General features: G+C 44.3%; 1 protein-coding gene across 1 annotated transcript in view; it reads left to right on the top strand.

Annotated features, from left to right (window-relative positions):
- LOC114693565 (collagen alpha-4(VI) chain-like) overlaps positions 1 to 21,377 on the top strand; it is a 117,179-nt gene that overhangs the window by 62,127 nt on the left and 33,675 nt on the right. The window contains 7 exon segments of the mRNA XM_037207894.1: positions 7,449 to 7,502; positions 7,631 to 7,666; positions 11,247 to 11,309; positions 13,016 to 13,078; positions 14,988 to 15,050; positions 15,753 to 15,815; positions 19,062 to 19,112. Coding sequence (XP_037063789.1) covers positions 7,449 to 7,502; positions 7,631 to 7,666; positions 11,247 to 11,309; positions 13,016 to 13,078; positions 14,988 to 15,050; positions 15,753 to 15,815; positions 19,062 to 19,112 — 393 coding nt within the window.

The following is a 21,377-nucleotide window of genomic DNA, read 5'->3' as shown; positions in this document are numbered from 1 at the left end:
CCACCGCCCGGCCTCAAAATTTTATTTAAACCAACACTATTACTGTATAAAATTACTACCTTAGTTAAATAGTACAGTTTAAGAGGAAATCATCTTCATAATAATCCACAGATAAAAAATGCCCAGTAGAACAGGATATCTCCAGGAGATAATCACACTACATTAAAGGCAGTGGGGATTCCCCCCACACCCATTCATGCCATACCAGATACCAGAGAAAAATGGTGTTGACAAACATATAAAGGCACAGCAGTAACAAGAGACATTCTGGAGCCAAAGCCCTCAGGCCCTTACCTATCCGAGATTCACTGGTCAGTGCCTTGCATTCTGTGGGCCAATCCCTGAAGTCGATTGCTACCAGCTGCTCCTCTGACATGGCCAGCAGCAATTTTCTACATGTTTTCCTTTCCCCTGCCCCTTTTTCTCCCCCACCTCCTCTCCCCCTCCTCTCTTCTTTCTGCTGGGAACTGAAACTAGGACCTAGTGATGTTAGGCAATTACTCTACCAGTGAGCTGCATCTTCAGCCAGACAACTGTTTCTCCATATGGAAAACATCCATGGCATAGTAGTAAGTGGAAAAAATAAAACAAAACAGGTTTACAAGAGTGTATTCAACTGGAGACCAAATTTGTGGTGAAAAAAAAAAATCCCTACCTATATTTCCGGAATGTATGCGTTTCTTTCCCTTTGCATTCCGAGTTACTGACAAAGTCCATGAAAAGCTCATCTTACTTTATTTTGAAAAATTCCAGATTTATAGGAAAAAACTTGTAGTTACAGGAATGAATAGCCACCATTACCATATTTGCTTTATGTCTGTGTGTGTGTGTGTGTGAGAGAGAGAGCGTGTGTGTGTGTGTGTGTGTGTGTGTGTGTGGTGTGTGTGAGTGATTTTTTGAGCTACTTGAAGATTAATTAAAAGCATTATAACACATTAGCCATAGTTTAAGAAAAAGAAAACTACTCTATATTGAACAATAGAACACTCATACTATAGAAACATAGTATTTATACATTATTTTCTTTTTAAAAGTTTTAAAAATTGAAATATAATTATGTCACTTCCCCCTCCCTTTCCTCCCTCCAGCCCCTCCCAGCTACCCTCCCTCAAAACCCTCCATGCCTCTCCCACTCTCAAGTTGATAGCCTTTTCCATGGATTGCATTTGTTACATTCATATATATACATGTATATGTGTGCACAAATATACACACACACACACACACAAACACACATACACACAACCTGCAGAGTCCATTTTACTGTTTGTGCCACATAGAAACAATATTATTTTCTGCACAGTCCATGTTGACATTTTTCTACTTTTTCCATGTCTTAGTTTGCGGATACTGTAATAGAATACAGTAGCCAGGTTGTATTAAACAACATTTATTTTCACACCTCTGGAGTCTGGGAAGCCAAAGACCAGGGCACTGGGAGACCTGGTGTGTGACACTGGCCTTCTTGAGTGTCACCTCACGGACGGAGGGCTGGGGTGCACCAATCCCACCCTCTGGACCCAGATCACCTCCCAGAGGCCCTATGCCCTGATCCCTTCAGATTGGGGATTAAATTTCAACATGTTCTCTTTAGGGGGAGCACATGGATGGCTAGCTTTCATAGTGATGGAAGGGACCGTGCAAGCTGCTGGGGAGAAAGGTCATCAATGGTATTACACAGCACTGACCCCTGAATTCTGCAATACCAACTTGCCAAGTAAGATGTGTTCACCAGTGCAAGATGGACGTGAAGTGCAATATTGGAGCTGTCACTCCTGGAGTGTTCTTGAAGCCTGTTTTTGTGGTCAGGGCATCTTGTCTTTTCAGTTTTCTTTAATCACAGCAGTATTGCTTGCTTGCTGATATGACATGGACATTCCTGAGCAATTCTCTTGTGAAACATCCCCCAATTAGCACTTGTCTGATGGTTTCTCCATATCTAGAGACAGACTAATTATCTCTTTTCAACAGATGACTTAGTGATGCTATTTTGGTGATGTTAGACCTGAGCCCTTTGTTAGCCCATGCTCACCAGCTTTCTCTATTGTGAGTGTATTTTCCCTCTTCTCTAATGAATGAGAAATTTGAGGAATGACACTTGCTTCAGGACTAGAGCAGTCTTTTACCCAGTGGCTCCAGCATCTGTCCCAAGAACCACTTCACTATGCTGGCGGCAAAGCGCTGTCTGCTACTGAAGTGAGAGATGATAACTTTTTCAGGAAAGAATCTTCGTTACATCCAGATCTAGTGTGAGAGGCTTTATCTATAGCCTTCTCCTACGTACAACCCACTTCAAAAAGAAGTCCACAGAAGTAGCATTTACTACAAAATGTGAGGATATGGAAAAGGTGTAGAAGAAAAAATGATCAATATTTCCAGTAGCCAAGAACTTACCTACTATTCGATAGCAATCACTCCCCAGAAGAAGTCAGATAAGACCCCATGGGATCGTTAAATATGCTTTTGTGTGTAGCATATGCATGTGTATATATATGTTTGTGTGTGTGTGTGTGTGTGTGTGTGTGTGTGTGTGCGCGGTGCGAGCGGGGGGGGGGGGGGGGGGGGGGGGGGGCCGTGTGCGTGCACCTGTGTGTGTGTGAGAGAGAGGAGAGGGGTCTGGGGATTGAACTCGGGTTGTCAGGCTTGGCAGCAGGCGCCCTTACCTGCTGAGCTGTCTCTCCAGTATTTTTTGAGACAGGGGTCTCTTTGGCGGCCCTGGAGCTTACTGACTTACTAAGCTGGCTGGTTCTGGGGATCCCTTTGTCTCTATCTCCCTAGCACTGGGGCACAGATGTGTGCTTCTGCTTTCCTGTGGATGCTGGGGTCCTGACCTCAGGTCCTCAAGCTTCTGTCCCAGGTGCTCTACCCACTGAGCAGTCCTCCCCAGTCCCTGGTTGTCACCACTCTAGAGGTGGTGGGACCCATGAGGATGGAGTCTAAAAATGAGGCGGACTAAAATCTCAGCAACAGCCAACTTTATTTAGAGCATCAGACAATTTATATTCTGAGGGTTAAGCAAGGTCAGATGAGCAAAGTTCATGAGTTCAAGCTGTATATAATCACAGGGCAGGTCTTGCCTGGGCACATTATCCAGCTAACAATAGTAAGATGGTGGGTAATCCGAAGAGAACCCACTCCTGTTTACTACACCTGGGAGAGGCACAGAAGCACATTCCAAGAACAAACTGTGTTTAGAAGGAACAGAGGTCGCAGGACTCTTGTCTTATTTTCTTGGAGTTTTCTCCCAATCCCTCAGAATTCCCCTCACACAGCTCCATTCTTGGACTGTGCTCCAACACCTAGTATAATACTTTTCTTTTCAAAAATGAGGAATTGCCATTTTTCTTTATTTGGGATGAGATTATCCTTTCAAAAACAGCACACCACCACAGTTTTCTACTTCATAAATTGTAAAAAAAAATGTTTATTTTTGACTATCTCATACTTGTGTGTAATGTATCCTGACCATGTCCACTCCCAAGCCCCGAATACTTCCCATCGCACGCTCTTCTCATCTTGATGCCTTTTCCTTCGTTTACATTTCTGGAACCCACTGGCCCAGTCCGTGCTGCTGCTGGAGTGTTGACTGGTCTTGCTGGCTTGATCTTGTGTGGGTAACCGTGTCAGCAGTGAGGTCATGGGTGCAATGGCCCTCTCATGTCCAGAAGACAGCATTTCACAACATTGCTCTCTATCCTCAGCTTCTACACGCTTTCCATCCTTTTCTGCAATGTTTACCTGAGCCTTGAGAGGGTTGAACCTAGACATCCCACTTAGGACTGAACCTTCTTCAGTCATGTTCACCAGTTGTGAGTCTCTGCAGAAGAAGCTCCTCAACAGTAGCTGTATGGGTATAATCAAAAGTACTTATAATACAGTCTGACAACATTTCCTTGTAGCAAAACAATAGTAGCAGGTTAACCCTAGGGCCTCTGACCTCCATAGCCATGGCTTTTGACCTGGTTTACAATACCAGGCAAGAATTCCCTCCTGTGGAGCAGGCTTCAAATCTAATCAGAAAATGATTGGTTATCTCCATAACCTTTATTCCAGTATTGCACCAGTGAACACATCTTCCTTGGCAAGTTGGTATTGCAGAATTCCAAGGTCAATGCTTTGTATTGCCATTGATGACTTTCTTCCCCAGTGGTCGGCACAGTACCTTTTGGCACTGTGAAATCTAGTCATCAAGGAGTTTTATAACCTCCCATCTGAGCTTATAAAAACATACATTTATATCTTCTTGAGCATTCAGAAAAATTTTGGAATTTTACAAGAAACAATTGGTTCCCAGTGACTGTCTGTTTTAGTCACTGTTCTATTGCTATGAAGAGACACCATGACCAAGGCAACACTTATAAAAGGAAGCATTTAACTGGGGGCTTGCAGTTTCAGTCTATGATCATCATGGCAGGAAGCAGACAGGCATGGTGCTGGAGCAGCAGCTGAGAGCTACCTCCTGACCCACAGCCAGCCAGCAGAGACACTGGGCTTGGAGTGGGCTTTTGAACTCTCAAAGTCCACTCTCAGTGACACACCTCCTCCAATAAGGCTCCTCCTCCTCCAACAAGGCCACACCTCCTAATTCCTCCAAACAGTTCACCAAGTGGGCACTAAGCATTCAAATAAATGAGACTATGGGGACCAGTCTCATTCAAACCACCATGATACCACAGAAGAATGAGTTTAAGATTTTCTGTTTGTATTCTTTAATTTTTATGCAGTGTTTATTAATGTGCTTACGTGTGTTGTGTGTGTGCATGTATGTGTGTTTCCATGTATGTGGGCACAGGCATGTGCATGAGTGTGGGAGGTCCAAGGCTGATTGCTCTCTACCTTCCTCATTGCAGCAGTGTCTCCCAGTAGAACCCAGTGCAACTAGTCTAGCTAGCCAGCTTTCTTGCTCTGGGAATCCCCTCTATCTGCTTCTGAACCCTAAAATTACAGGAGAACACCATGTCCACCTGGCGTTTACTTAGATGCCGGTGATCTGAACTCCTGTCCTCAAGTTTTCAAGTTACTGGCAAGCACTGTACACATGTGGTCATCTCCCAGGCCTACAGTGCGCGTTGCTTATACCATGACATTTAATTCCTTAAAAACCCCAAATATAAAATATAAAAGTGGGAATATTGAAGATTACAATGACAAGGAGTCGGCCATCCTGGAAATGCAATGCAGAATGGAAAAGCCAAACTGAACAGGGTCTCCAACCCAAAGCACACAGAGGACCCAGTGGACAGCTAATGCTTTGACACATCTTTTGGATGGTTTCTTTTCACAATGCTGCCGTCTCAAGCACGTGGACACCACTTTGACTTGTATAGCTTTAGTATCATATGGTCTTAAACCAAAATCAGTACCTATTTAAATATTGAAAACATATTAATATTTAAAGTCCTTGAGATATTTAATGTCCTTGAAAAGATAGAATGAGCTAGGCATGGTGGCTCACACCTGTAATCCCAACACTCAGGAGACTGAGGCAGGAGGATTGTGAGATCCCTGTTAGTCTGGGTTAGTATAAGTCTTTGTCTTAATAATAGAAACTGGGTGTGATAGCATATGCCAGTAACCCCATCACTTAGTTGGCAGGAGGACCTGGAGTTCAAGGCCATCCTTAGCTACATAGTGAGTTCAAAGCCAGCTTGAGCTACATGAGAGAGAGAGAGAGAGAGAGAGAGAGAGAGAGAGAGAGAGAGAGAGAGAGAGAAGAGAGATTATTATTATTAATAATGGGTCCACTGAAACATAACCTGCCCTTCTCATGTAACTCTGTCTTGAATTTTCCACCCTTTTTTTGTGTTTTGATAAGTATTTTAAAATTATTGCATAGTGTTTCAATGTTTATACCATATTTAACTAACAATATACTAGTATTGTGAGCTAAATTGTTCCGGAATTTAGTCTTTCATAAAAGAGTAACAAGAGATGGTTTTTTGCTCCAGTATTACACTCACTTCCTCACCATTCCCACTGAGGTAACAGGCAACTTCACTGAATGATTATCCATGGGATTCCTGCTTGGGATCCTATGGTGTTCTCATTTGTCCTGAAAGATGACTCATTCACTGGACTCTACTCAGTTCCCCACTTCTGACTCCACAGAGGTGACGAATCCAGTGCCTTCTTGTGAAGCTGAGAACCCTTTCTTTCTGTCACCACATATACATACATTGTGTGTTGGTCCCTCCGTGTTCAGAGACATGACTCCCTACCTCCTCCTTCTACCTGCCACTCAGGACCCTGCATGGCACCTGTGTGAAAGGAAATGCCAATATGTTTAGATGCCAAGCATGGCTTGTTGTAGAATATTTGATTTGCTGTCACAGCGTAGTCAACTTTGTGCTGTTATCAAAGGGAAAGATGGACTATATCAGTATTCAGAAACATGAGAATTGAATGCCATTTACTTCTTTGTGTGTGTGTGTGTGTGTGTGTGTGTGCGCGCACACACACACATATGTGCATGCTCATGTGTGTGTGTGTCCGTGTGCCTGTGTCGTGTCTGTGTCCAGAAGTCTGTGTTGGTGTCTTCCTCAATTGTTCTCTCTACCTTATTTTTTGAGACAGGGTCTCTCACGACTCACTGTTTCTGCTAAACTATCTGGCCAATGAGCTCCTGTCTCTTACCCACCAGTGCTGGGCTTTCAGGCACATACACACCTCTGTGCTCAGCTTTTATGTGGGTGCTGTGGATCTGAACTTAGTTGCTCATGCTTACACAGTAAGCACTTTGCCCACTGAGCTGGAGTTTGGTTCTTGATCAGTGCTGACTAACAGACACTCTGTCTCCATACTTCCCAGTATGATAGCTAGTAGCCTGATGCACTTTTTGAACACTTGTAGCCAGTGCTAACTTTTAATTTTATTTCATTTTAGTTAAGCTGAATCATCACATATTGCCAGCAGCTTTGGCATTGGATAACACAAGTCTACAAAGTAAAACTAGGACTCTGTTATGGTTTTTCCAGGACTCTGTTGTTGTTTTCCATCAGCACAAAGGCTGTGCTTTGATCTCCTACTGGTTCAGCCAGCAGCTGTGGCCCTGCAGTGATGGCCTGCTTCTCTGGCAGTGGCCTGGCACTTGGGCAGTGGAATTCTGTTCCTGGAGGCACCGGCTGTGTTGCAGCTGCCAAATACAGCTTTTAATAAAATCTTTATCGTTCTCTTTATCAATAAGACTCGGAATCAAAGGCTGGGGTGAAAACCTGCTAGCTCAGAGAGGTTGAGTAGCAGCTAGCTGACCTTCTTGCCAATGTCTCAGAAAAAGAGCGCCCTTCCACTCTGCCAAAACAACTCCATGCCACGCAAAGGCCCTCCCTGCTACTTCCTGTGCGGCTCTCTCTTGTCTAGAAAAAGCAAACTCAGCGTTCACAGTGTGATCGAATATCCCACAACACTCTGTGGCATTTAAACAGATCTTTCCTTTGTCTCTTACTTTTCAGGGAAGTTCTGGTTTCCATGGACCTCAGGGGGAAGCAGGCTCTGCAGGACCTCGGGTAGGTGGAGAAGCTGGAGGGGAAGGGGACTCCTTTGCAGGAGAGCTGGGCTGTGGAAGAGGGGGCTAGGCTGCCGCCTGATTGGCTTGTTTCCTTTTCTGAGATCTTGTCTTCCTTTGTACTTTTAGGGGTCACGTGAAAGACATGGCCTGCCAGGGTTGAAGGTCAGTATTTTTGAAAAGTTCCCTTTGTTTCACAAGTAAGGCTATTTCCATGGTTCTCTCTGAGGTCAAGGGGAGTGCTGGTTGGCTGTTGAGGTGACATGGGGATCGCTGGGAAGTTACTGAGGAAGAAGGGCAAGTTCAAAATGCCCCTCCCCCCACTAGATTTCATTAGGATTTAAAATAGCACTGTAGAGAAGAGCTCTCATTTCTGATAAAAAGACATTTCTGGGTGAAGGCCGAGGGCTTCCTGTGTGTGCACAAGCAAGTGCACACTGTGGAGATGAAGTCAAAGGTCTGAGTCCATGTCGGTGCAGTGTGACAGTGGGCTGGGGACTATTCCTGGGAGGACTATTACCCAGATGGTGCGTTAGATGCTTGTTCATATCATCTCGTGGAAATCTTCCCATAGCTCCTGTTCCTTAGGGTCAGGAGAATGATCTACAATAGCCATGTTTAGAATGAGCGAGTTATGAAGTACATAGTAAGTCAAAACAAAAGAATAAATAGCAGGAGATTCATAGAGAGCAAGCCGTCATCAAATCGGGTGCTTAGAACTTCCAGCAGAAATCAACTAGGGAAGCCCCTTCAGGAGGCAGCTGGAATTCCTGATAGAAAGAGTCCTAGGCAAACCTGAGTGTCCCTGCCAGGAGAGATGTCCAGGTAAAGAACAAATAGCAACAGATAGGGATGATACCGTCAAATCCGGCATTCCCAGCATCCAGCGGAAGCCGACAGAGGAAGCGGAGTTCCCAATTAAGCTTTCTCTCCGTGGATAAGCTTCCTCATAGCTGGACTTTTTTTGGTTGCCCCTTCCCCACCCACTGCAGGCATTTATTTTTTTACTTTTTTTTTTTTAATCATGGGATAAATAGCAGTAACCTCTGTTGGAAGGTTTGCCATCTAACCGTTCCCAAGATAAAAGGTTTTGCTCTTGGGCTGTTTTGCTTTTCTCTTTCCTCCTCACAGAGGTGGGAGTTGGCAGCCCATCCTCAGACAAGGGGGCCTTAGAGGACACCTTCAGACAGACATGCTTAGGTCTGAAATGGGAGAACGGGCCAGCCCCACTTTCAGAGTCAGCTTCTCAGAGAGTTCAAACATGCCAGTTTACCAGTGGAATGTACATTACAGTCCCTCATTCCCCAGAGGCTGGTCACTTTAAGGCTTGTCTGAGCTCTTACAGAGTGAGTTCAAGGCCGGCCTGGGCAATTTAGTGAGACTGTGTTTCAAAATGAAAAGTAGAAACTGGCCTGGGGTGTGGCTCTGCCTTAGAGCTCGTGTGTAGCAGGCCATCTTGGTAAAAGGAAGGAACTTGGCAGAGACCCCGCAGCTGACAGATTCAAATCTAATGCTGGAATCAAAGACTACGATGCTCTTTGAAGATTTGGTACAAAGTCAGCTTAATGCCTGTAGGCTTCTCTCAGATGCAGTCTGGCCACACGCTGCTCACGTTTTAGAGACATAAGACCAGCTTGGCTCAGTTTGCTATTGATTTCTTACCCATCTACCTCCTTCTCCATCTACTCCCTGCCACATCCATGTTATGCATTTATTTGTCCATTCTTGGTCAAATTAATTGAGCATCCACAGCTTTATGATTTTATTTTCTGTGAACCCCCTTTTCCTATTTGTTCTATGTTCTATGAGCCCAGGGTTTCTCTGTGTAGCTTTGCGCCTTTCCTGGAACTCACTTGGTAGTCCCGGCTAGCCTCGAACTCACAGAGATACACCTAGCTCTGCCTCCCGAGTGCTGGGATTAAAGGCGTGTGCCACCACTGCCTGGCCATATGAGCCATTGTTAACTAACCACACAGCTTCCTAATAGAAGCAATGGACCCTCACTATAGTCAGTCATGTGAGGACTACTTTCCTGTCACTCATTCCTCCTCATCCCTCCATCTTCTTACTCCAGCCCAGGCTTTTTACCTTGTAGTCTTCCACAATGTTTTGTTGGGACAGATTTTGTAGTAGGATGCACTTATGAAAACTATGGGGTGTAATTGATGCTTCTTCTTTTCATAGATTATAATCATGATAGACCCTTATAGTGGCTTGCTTGTATTTCTATTCAAGTTTTTAATCAATCAGTTTTTCCTCAATAGATGAACGGATAATGAAAATTTGGTACATAAACAGAATGCAATTTAGCTCTAAAGAAAAACAAAATCACAAAATTTGTAGAATAATGGAGGGACTTAGAATGTATAATATTAAGTGAGGTCACATAATCTCAGAAAGAAAGAAATCAGAGAATTCTCCTTAATATGTGAATCCTAGCATACATATCATCTGTGTCTACTTACAGGTACAGTATAACATGTAGAAAGGAGAATAAGAAAATGGGGGTGGGTGAGTGGAAAGTGTCACCTGGGCCTAGAAGTTCAAGAACAGCTTGGCCAACATAGCAGGACCACATTCCCCAACCTCCAGTGAGGCTGTGTTCCTGACTGCCGTCTGTGGTCAACATTCAGTTTCTGTGTGTAAGATAGAGGTCCTTGATACTAGAGAGATGTCTTAGGGTGTCTATTGCTGCGATAAACACCACAACCAAAAGCAAGTCGTAAGGAAAAGGTTTTACTTTGGCTGATAGTTCCACATAACAGTCCATCACTGAAGGAAGTCGGGGCAGGGACTGAAGTGGAGACCAGGTAAGAATGACACTTACTGGCTTGCTTTCCCTAGCTTGTTCAGTCTGCTTCCTTATATATTCTAGGACTACCTGTCCAGGGTTGGCACCGCCCACCATGGTCTGGGCCCTCCTATATCAGTCACTAACTGTAAAAATGCCCCCATAGGCCAGTCTGGTGGGGGCACTTTCTGAACTGAGGTTCCTCTTCCCAAATGACTCCAGCTTGTGTCAAGTTGACATAAAAGTAGCCAGCACATGAGACCTGAGTCTCTATACCTTAGAGAGAGGGCAGAGGGGCTGGAGAGATGGCGCGGTTGCTAACAGGCTTGCTGGGCAAATGCAGGGGCCTGAGTTCCAGCCCTAGAACCTGTGGGAAAAGGCCAGTCGTGGTGGTGATGTAATCTCACTACCAGAGAGCTAGAGACGGGGAGATTTTGGGGGCTTCTGGTCAGCTGGCTTTCCTAATTGGTAAGACTCAGGTCCCAGTAAGTGACCCTGGCTCAAAAAAAAAAAAAAAAAAAAAAAGGTTGACAGCCCTTGAGGCAGATTACTCTGGTTTACACACACACACACACACACACACACACACACACACACACACACACACACACACACGATACAGTTCTTATGCAAAATAGGAATCTGGGTTATTTAAATAAAGGATTTCTGTTCCATCACTGGCCAAGCTTCTGGAAAGAGATGAATGAAGACTGGGGAGGAAAGACAGTAACAATCAGCCCCTGCATTTTCCCAGTCAAAAGGGAAGCCCCTCAGATTTCTTCTCCAGCATGGATCCCTCTCTGGGGGGTGGGGATTGAGCACAACCAGTCCAATCTATTTTCTGTGACTCATCCTCAGGGCTTTTAAGGGACGTGTTGCAAGGCTATCTTCAATAGAACATCTGCTGTGCCTGGGAGCTTGCTGAGCTATTTTTTTTTTTTTTAATTTCCGCAGGGTGTGCGTGGATATGCTGGTGAGCCGGGTTCCCAAGGAGAGCCCGGGTATCCAGGCCCACAGGTTGTATTGGGAACTGGGTTTTAATTTAAGGATATGTGTTTGGAACCTTTTGTTTGTGTGATAGAAATTTGAGTCAGAATGACCCTAAGGAAGCTTCCTGGGCCTTAGCAAAGCAGACTGCATCGCCCCTCTTACGGGGAAGCCAAACCGCAACAGCTGGCCTGGATCAGACTCCACGTTTATGCTACTACACTAGGTCTTGACACTCATTCACTCCATCCATCGTTGGAGGGGGGGTGTGTGAGTGGGTTTATTAGTCCGTTTCACAGAGATGAAGAAGGTAGGCACAGTGGCCAAAGTCACACTGCTAGTGAGTGACAGAATTGGAATTTATACTTAAAGTCAGTGCACTTAATGAATGCCTCTGGAGCTGTGAATCAAGTTGTTCCAAAGTGGAATTTAATTCATTAAAATTGTATTCCATCAGCGAAGTGCTTACTGGGTGTCTGCCATCATGGGGGCTCCCTCCTGATAGTCCTTGAGGTGCTTTAGACCAGCAAGACTAGAGTCTTACCCTTAAGGACTTCAGACCGTGAGGGACTGAAAACTACGAGTGACAAGTGGAAGCTTGAATTTCCAAGCAGCTCTTTCGGGATCCTCAAAGCACAAAACCAAACCTACCGTTTTCTAGTCCTTCAAACTCTTTCTTTCATAAAGCAAGTTATTCCCAAGTTCCCTGCCATGGCAGAACTTTAAACTGACAACACACTTTACAAGTATTGACTCCTCTCTCCATCATTAAAGATCCCGTGAATGTCAGATGATCATTTGGGAGGCTGGCAGCTGATTCAGGTGACAATGACACTCTCAGAAGAAAAGAGTAATCCCAGTGTAATTAGAGTGTGTCGGCTTTATGATGGGAAAACGGCACCAGGAGGAAATAATAAGAAGCCCATTTTTTCCCATTTGCTCTTTGATCACTGGCTTATTTCAAATTAGGACCCCTGCTACTGCCACGTCCTTGCTTTCTCTTCTTTAGTTACAGGATTCTGCCTTTTGAAAGGGCTGCCCATCGTGCTGAGAGCCGTAAGCGAGATAATCGATGGAGCCTGTCCTCCATTCTCACCTTCCCACTGGGGTGTGGGCTGATGGTCTGTTTGCATAGATGATTGTCGATACCTCACCTGGGAGAGTAGAAACCGAGATCAATGCTTCTATTAGGGAAGCATTTCTCAGAAAATCCGGAGAAAAATTAAAGTGTCGAAATCAGTAAAGCAAAATAGACCCAGGGGGAAATAAGCACCTCTTGCCCCTAACAACAAAGATGGACTCCCTTCAGTGCACCTCTGGTTCTTGAGAGAGTAGCGGCTGTGACCTGGTCTGTGCAAATAAAAGGTTCATTTCCAAATGAGAGGGGCCCATGGCTGCTACTCTCAGCCCGCTCTGTTGATTTCGAGTTAGCTGGGTGGATGGAGAGATGAAAACACTTTTGAACTTCAGTGCATGGCAGACCCATCTGGAAAGATGGCTAAGAGCACAGGTGCCAGGGCCTATGCCCCACATTCTAGATGGAGCGAGTGTAGAGTAGGTGTCCATGAGCGCTTCAGCAGGTAGAAACAACCTGTCTCAGCTTGGTAGAGATGACAGTCATGTGTCTGCCAGGCACTTTCGTTCAGCAGACATCTGAGATGACTTTGCTAAACTTACATGGGATATAAATGGCTCTGTAAAAATTGGTTGAATTTTAAATATCTCTTTTGGAACAGGGACCCAGAGGAAGGCAAGGACCACCGGGACTTTTTGGCCAAAAAGGGAGTCTGGGTGCCCAGGTAGGTTTGCAAAACAAATAGCTACAGTATAGCTGCTGATTGGCAGTGGCTGATTCTTGCCTCTGAGTATTCACAAGGTAAACCACTTGGGATGTGTGAGTACCAAAGACTTCCAGGACATCTAGTCTGATGAAGTTGGCATTGGTATCAACTCCGTATCCCCTTCATTCTGGGCACACAGTGACCAACAAGTTCTGGGTTTGAACCTCAGGGATACTCATCACAGCTCATATTTATTCCTAATGCAAGACCAAATGATAGTGCCATACAGGAGGCATGCTCTAATTGTCCGTTCATCATGAGTTTAAAAGGGCATCCTTGACCTTGAAGACAAGGTCACAGAGCCTGAAGGAAAGCCAGTGACTTGTTCAGCTGATAAGTGGTCAAATAGGCCTGCAGCTTGGCTCTTTCTAGGGTCTGTTCCACTGTCCTTGCCAATGTCTGTGGCTAGTGGAAAGATCAGAGAGACTGAGTCATATGGTCAGGGTGGCTTCCTGAGGGCAGGAGCATTGCCACAGCTTTAGACACTTGAGCAGCAGGATTTGAGTCAGGTCTGTGGTCTCTGTCCACTCAAAATGGCAGCCCTAGGATGGTCAAAGCCATAGTTCTGTCCTCAGCTTCTCCCTGGGTAAACAAGTCTAGCTTGTTGTTTTTAAAGCTTTTAAAGCACATCTATCTATCTATCTACCTATCTACCTATCTATCTATCTATCTATCTATCTATCTATCTATCTATCTATCTATCTATCTATCATCTCTCTCTCTCTCTCTGTCTCATCTGCATCTATCATCTACCTATATGTATTGAGGCAGGGTCTCTCACTATGTAGTTCTAACTGGTCTGGAACCCACAGAGATCTATCTGCCTCTGCTTTTTAGTGCTGCATTAAAGGTGCATGTCACAAATCCTGGTTAAACTGTTATTTTAAAAAAATCTCATTGTTGGGGGTGGAGGAATGGCTCAGTAATTAAGAGCACTAGCTGCTCTTCCAGAGGACCCAGGTTCAATTCCCAGTACCCACATGGCGGCTCACAGCTGTCTGTGGCTCCAGTTCCAGGGGATCTGACACCTACACACCAATGCATGTAAAATAAAGTTAAATTAAAAAAAATCTCATTTTCATATCTCAAGTGTCATTTGAACACATTTCCAGTTTGGAGTAGGTAAAAGCCCAGGCTTTAGTTTTCCTGATCTTTTGATCAAGTTACTTTTCCCAGATAGTATATAGATAATTCCCCCAGTTCTCAGTGTTTTGTAGATTCGATTCTCACACAGTAGACTTGGTGTTTCTTCCCAGACTTCCCCAGCCTCAAGTTGAACTGTGTATGCTATGCATTTTTCATGTTGGAAGATAACACAGCTTATGTCTTCATGCCAATTCCCTTGTTCCTTGTGACGATATATGCAATGTTCTGTTCCTGTAAATAACGTCACAGAGGTTCAGGGAGATTAAATGACTTGCCACCCAGTCAGAAAGTGGTCAGATTGGCCTCTGTCTTGGGTCTTGAGGGGGTGCTTCATGAGCACATCAATAATTCCAGACCCACATGCTCTTGACTCATAGTGGGATAATGTCCCAATGAAGCCATCCAGAACCAAGAATGTCATGGAGTAAAAGCTCACTTGATGGACTTAGCCAACCAACATTGTAGTTTAGCAATACAGCACCGGAGAGAATCAGTTGTGACTCCTGTGGCTTCGTGGTGGCAGCTCACAAGACAGTCTTGTGTCAAGTATGATTAGCCCAGGAAAAGGTCAAAATTTCAACATTTGAAGTATGGGTTTGACTAAATGCATATGATTTTCCTCCACTATAAATTAAAAAAGAAAAACTATTAGTCAAGTGACTGTCAGCCAGGGGCCATCTGTAGTAAGAGAGTCATGATTCTGGCCATGGTATCATTGCAGGGGAACCCTGGGCCTCCAGGGCCGAATGGCTCAAAAGGACAAGCTGGACCCAGAGGAATGAAGGTGAGTGTGAGGGAGCACACTCTTGGATCTGACTTTAGGAGCTCTTCAGGATTTCTTTGGCAAATCTTTCCTTGCTGTGTAATCATTTCCAACATGTTTCTGATGTTGATGATGCTATTGACTGCCTTATAGCTGGATAGATGCATAAAAGAAGGAAATTATATAAACCGATCCATGGAGAAGTGGCTCACATATTTATCAGTAGACAAATGCACACTGACAGAGAGAGACACATAGACTCACTGCAAGGATATGTTTTCACACTCACACCTGGGAAGGCCATAGTAATAAAATCTCTCTAATTTATGATGTGCATCTAATCTCATCGTCAGTACAAAGACCACTGGTATATTTAGAATTACCTTTATTTAGTACACACGTAGAAACACACATAATTTTAAATCTAGCTTCTGCATCGGAGAGGAATCATGCAGGATTTGTAAGTGTGGCTTATTTCCCTTAACATAATGAGTTACACTGCATCCATTTTTCCTGCAGCTATTGTGATTTTTCTTTACAGCTGTATCCATTTCCACTGTGCATTTGTATCCCATTTTCAGACAAGCCTTAACAAGCCTGTCAACTGGGAGGTGATGCTAACAGGACTTGAAAAGTCTAATCAAACAATATCTAAGGAAAGAGGCACAAAGATGCATAGACTCATGGAAGAAAATTAATTTCATCTTTCCTCTCTATTAAAAGGGGGAGCTTGGCCATGCAGGAGAGAGAGGCCCACCAGGTCAGCGAGGACCAAGAGGGCAGCCTGTAAGTCTAGTTTCTGTTTTGAACTTCTTGATTGAATTCCTTGTATTTTTCTTGGTTGCTATGTGTTCCTGTTTCACATATAAAAAAATACCTTGATGATTTAAACTTGGGGTTACCAATATGACATAATGGCTTGAGCTGTTGACGATTTAGCCAAAGGTTCATAAGTTCCACATAAATAAAGAATCCAAAAATATGTTGGGATTTCTTTTGCCCTTTTGTTGTTGAAGAGGGACATGTCTGTGAGCCTCTTCTATTTGATAAGGAAGTTTCTCAAATATCTGAGTCTTTGGGGACTAATGAGATACTCAGAGAAACTTAAAAAAGCTGTGTGTGTGCACACGTGCGTAAGCAAGTGAGAGCGAGAGAGCGAGAAGAAAAAAAAAAAAAGAAGAAAAAAAAAAAAAAAAAAGAGAGAACATGTACATGTGGGTGTATGTGTGTGTAAGTATGCTCATTCCATGGCATGTGTGTGGAGTTAACCTTAGGTAGTGTTCTTTACTTTTGGCCTTTATAAAAAGATTTATTTTAAATGTATGTGTGTTTTGTCTGTGTACCACATGTTTGCCCATTGCCTGAGGAGGCCAGAAAAGAGTGTTGGATCCGCTGGAACTGGAATTACAGATGACTGTGAGCTACCATGTAGCACAAATCTTATTAATAAAAACAAATCTGGAGCCAGGTATTGGAGTGAATGCTGGAAGATCAGAGAAGCAGAACAAGCCACAGCCACCTCACCTTGCCAATTCCTCTGCTGATTCTATTTCCTCAGACTGGATGCCTCTCAGCTGAACTGTGCTGCTCAAAAGCCTAAAAGCTTAACCAGCTCTAGTTCCTGGTTTTCATGTCTTATATACCTTTCTGCTTTCTGCCATCACATCCTGGGATTAAAGGCTCTTGTTATCACGCCTAGCTGTTTCCAGTGTGGCTTTGAACTCACAGAGATCCAGACAGATCTCTGCCTCTGGAATGCTAGGATTAAAGGCACGTGTGCCACCATTTTCTGGCCTCTATATCTAGTGGCTGTTCTGTTCTCTGACCCCAGATAAGTTTACTAGGGTGTACAATATTTTGGGCAACACAATATCACCATACTACCATGTGAAGCTGGAGATTGAATCCAGGTCCTCTCTGCAAGAGCAGCTAGAGCTCTTAACCTCTGAGCCATCTCTCCAACCCCAGCCTTGTTTGAGGCAGGATCGCTTTTTTTTTTTTTTACGCCTGTGTGAGGCAGCCCAGGTAGCCACTGAGTTCCACTTCCCTCTGTGAGCACCGGGATTGAAGATGTGTGCTACCACATCTAGCTTTACATGAGTTCTAGGGACTCAAACTCAGATCCTCACGCTTGCTCAGCAGGTACTTTACCCACAGAGCCGTCTCCTCCAGCATAGAGACACACCTTTCTAGATAGCACAAAAAGACACCCAGTTAGCATTGTTAATTTTTCAGAGTAAGGGTTTAATTAGCCAGAGTATAGGGATACCATTGCAGGCCAACAACCATGAGCGATTTCCTCCTACAGATGGCACTTTCAAAGGCAGGGATCTGTGTTTTTACCTTCCCCACGGATCTGAACACAGGAGCAAATTAGTTATTTTATGTGACTATTTTCAGCTCACCACTTTCCTGCAGTTTATTTTACCATAAGAGCAATGTTGTCTTCCAGAGATTTCTTCCAGCAACAGTTAGGAAGGGCCTATAAGAGTGCCCCCCAACCACTTCAGCACTGAAATCCCGTTTGTTGGGAAGGAGAGAAAACTGAGGAGACCCAGAAAGATTAAATCAAAATGTGTAAGGGGAAGGAGCAGAATGGGGTTTCTGTGCACTGTGAGGCCAACAGTGCCCATGTCTATACTCTGAAAAGGCAGATAGTGAAATTAATATTTTGTTTGATTTTGTTCAACTCTCTTGGTTGAAAATAGCACAGAGTGTATGCCCCCTGCCCCCATCTCTATTTCTCAGTCTGTCTGTCTCTGTCTCTATGTCTCTCTCTGAAAGCTAGGAAAGGATATCATTATTGGGGGTGACATTTCAGGACCACGTAAGCCTGAGGACCTAAATTTGAGTCCCTAGAAATGAGGTGAAGACAGATGTGGTAGCACACATCTTTAACTCCAGCACTCCCACAGTGGACAGCTTCTAAACACAGGCCTTGGTCTTTCCCTGTAGCTTCAGGCGATGATGCCCTGTGAGTCTTTTTTTTTTTTTTTTTTTTTTTTTGAGACAGGTTTTCTCTGTGTATCTTTGGAGTCTGTCCTGGAACTTGCTCTGCAGCCCAGGCTGGCCTCAGACTCACAGAGATCCACCTGGCTCTGTCTCCTGAGGGCTGGGATTAAGGGTGTGTGCCACCACTGCCCAGCGCCCTGTGAGTCTTTAGGAGGAAGAAGACAGTAACAACCAACCAAGGGCATTTTCCTCCCCACAGAGAATTCAGGTCCTCGCCCCCCTTCTCTGACTTTGCTTTCTTTTGTACTTTGAATTTTTCCTAATTAGGCCCCAGCAATGGTTTTCAGGCCTTCAGCTTCATCATTTACCCTCTCTGTTGATTTACTTGATCTAGAAACAGTTTCTGTTCACCTCCAACCCCAAAGTCAATGCAAGTTTCTGAGTTCACTCATTTTGATAGCTACTTCTTATCTGTCCATGCAGGTATTCAGATCAATAATGTACCTGAGCATGCATGCGTGTGTGTGTGTGTGTGTGTGTGTGTGTGTGTGTGTGTGTGTGTGTATGTGTATGCATGTGTGCATTGAGACAGGGTCTCACTATGTAGCACAGGCTAGCTCAGACTCTCAGTCCTCTTACTTCAGCTCCTGAGAACTGGACATAATGTCAACATGTTCACCAGACAGTGAGCATGTTATGGAATAATCCTTTGCACAGTGTGAAGATATGTCACTGGAATTGGCTAGCTAAAAACAAGCCTAAGCTATTGGCCGAGCTTTCATAATTAATAAGAAGTCTCCATGTGGTTATTTGGGACCTGGCAGGTGGGAAAGAAAAATCTGCCTACAGAGCACATCTATGCAAAGTTGCCGTACTCTTCCCAACAATCATGTAGATGACATTATCATGGTCTATCATTTCCTTGGATGTGAGTGTTTATCCTGTGAAGGTGTTCTCCCACCAAGCCCCACCCTCTTCCTCACTTTCTTACATTCTTGACTTGTGCAAAGGTTTGGCTCTTGACAGCCATGAGTTGGTCTGGGTGGCTCTACAGTTAATTCATCTGTGTCCTTTTCTTAGGGTCTTCATGGTCAAGATGGTTACGGTCATCCAGGAAGAAAAGGCAAGAAGGTGAGGCTCATGGAAAGAATATTCGGATATCAAATCACAGTTTTTATTTTACTAGAATATAGTGATTTTTCAAGATGTGTTTCAGGAGTGGTTCCCCCCCCCCCCCCCCCCCCCCCCGCCCCCGACATGTCATAGCTTGACAGCATTCTATCCCGGAGAAGTAAAAGTCTGATTTAGTTCCTTACTTATTTAGAAACCACCCCCCTAGCCTTGTCTTCCAGCCTCCCTAGGTATTCACACTCCATTCTGATCTGGAAACATGAGCCCTTTCTCAACTCCTGGTCTCTGCAAATGATATAGAATGTTCTTTTCATTCTCTCTCCCTTGGACAACTGTAACTCATTTCCTAAGATGAACTCACACATCAGCTCATTCTTGGAGAAGCTTTGGATTCTCCAGGCAGAGTTTGCTGTCCTGTGCTCGGTGCCTTTAAAGCATCAGGCCTCCTCTACCCTGTGAGCTCCAGTTTATTCTTTTAGTTTAGACTGATACCCAGACTCCACAGATGTTTCCTTATCATCCATCAGACAGCTTAAGATCAGCACATCCTCCAACAATAACTTTCTTCTTTTATTTTTCAACATTTTATTTATTTATTTTTACATTTTAATTCATCTATCTCTGTTGCCCCCACCCTCGTGTGTGTGTGTGTGTGTGTGTGTGTGTGTGTGGTGTATGTGTGTATGTGTGTGTATATATATGCATAACACACATGATATGAAGGTCAGAGGACAACTACTTTTGAGAGTACCTTTTCTCCCTCCATCATATCAATTCTGGGAATCAAACTCAGGTAGTTAGGCTTGGCAGCAAGTGCATTTAACCACTGAGCCATCTTGTTGACCCCAAGTTCTTATCTTAGAAAACATATGAGTGAGTGGACAGGTTGGAATATTGACATATGTACCCATCCCCTTGACTCATCAATGGAAACCTTAGGACCAATTAGGTTTTATCTTACCCAAAGTCTCACTCACTTTTCTCCCCTCATGGAAATTATTTTTAAGAACATCCCAGAAACCATATATTCCATGCACATTAAAATATTCTTTATAAGTTTAATCAGATACCATTTTCACACCTAAGAATTAATGATTATCCTTTAACATCTTCCAACATCCCATCAGTCAGAACTGATAACCTGGACAAAGTTGTCTCCTCCTCCAGGCTTTCCTGCTTAGGGACAGAGAGCCCATCCTTCCGATCTCATCCTCTGGTTGCTTAGGACACGAATTTAGAGCCATCTTTGTGAGGCTTCTTTCCATCACACTCTAGATTTAATCCAACAAAGAAATGCAAGTCTACCAGTAAAGCATATTTAGCATTTTGTCGTTTCTCTGAAAGAGTTTGCTGATTTATTTGTGGTGTGTGTGTGTGTGTGTGTGTGTGTGTGTGTGTGTCTGTCTGTCTGTCTGTCTGTCTGAGTGCATGTGCATATGCGTGCACATGACCGTGGAGGCCATAGGTCAGTCAGCCTTGGCTGTTGTTCTCAGGAGCCATCTTCCTTGTTTATTTGTCCCAGAGCTCATCAGTTAGGCTCAGCTGGCTGGCCAGAAGGCCTTAGTTGTCTGCCTCAGCCCCTCCTCCCCTGTGCTGGGATCACACGTGTGTGCCACCACACCTGTCTCTACCACTGAGTCACACCTCCAGCCAAGCATTTCACCGCTTCTCTTTGTTATTGCTGTCATCCAGGCTCATCTAGATTCGACATGGCTTTCTGCTTGATTCCTTCAGAAGCTGCCTAAATGCTCTGCCTCTGCCTCCTACAGTTAGGCCTTCATGAGGCAGCCAGAGCCATCTTTGAAAAGCTTAGTCAGAGCATTTCCTTGCTCTACCCAAAGCCTGCCATGGCTCCCCATGGCACCGAGAAGAAAATCCTTTGTATCCATGGCCTGTGAGATTCGCCACTCTCCGCCTATATGTGAACTCCTAGGCTTCTTCTCCTACCCTCCTCTTCCCCCAGTTCTGCCTCGTCATCGTCTTTTGTTAAGGTCTCTTCAGGACCTTTCCCATCTGCCTGGATGCTTTTTGCCCAGATCCCTGCTAAACTCACTTCTTCGGTTCAGGCTGCTCTTTGCTTAAATGATGGTTTTGTAAAAACACTTTGTCTGGCCACTGTCCATGGAAGAGCTCCCACCCCTTCATACCACACCCTCCACACCCACGGGCTCCTATTCAACAAACTGAAGACAGACATTTGAGAAAAAATTTGCGTTTGTACTTAACCTGCACAGATTCTTGTTATTCCCCTGAAATAATAAAGGG

This window comes from Peromyscus leucopus, chromosome 7 (genome assembly GCF_004664715.2).
Source record: "Peromyscus leucopus breed LL Stock chromosome 7, UCI_PerLeu_2.1, whole genome shotgun sequence".
Taxonomy (NCBI): domain Eukaryota; kingdom Metazoa; phylum Chordata; class Mammalia; order Rodentia; family Cricetidae; genus Peromyscus; species Peromyscus leucopus.
Note: the sequence above shows the minus strand (reverse complement) of the source record. Positions and strands in the feature narration are given on the sequence as shown.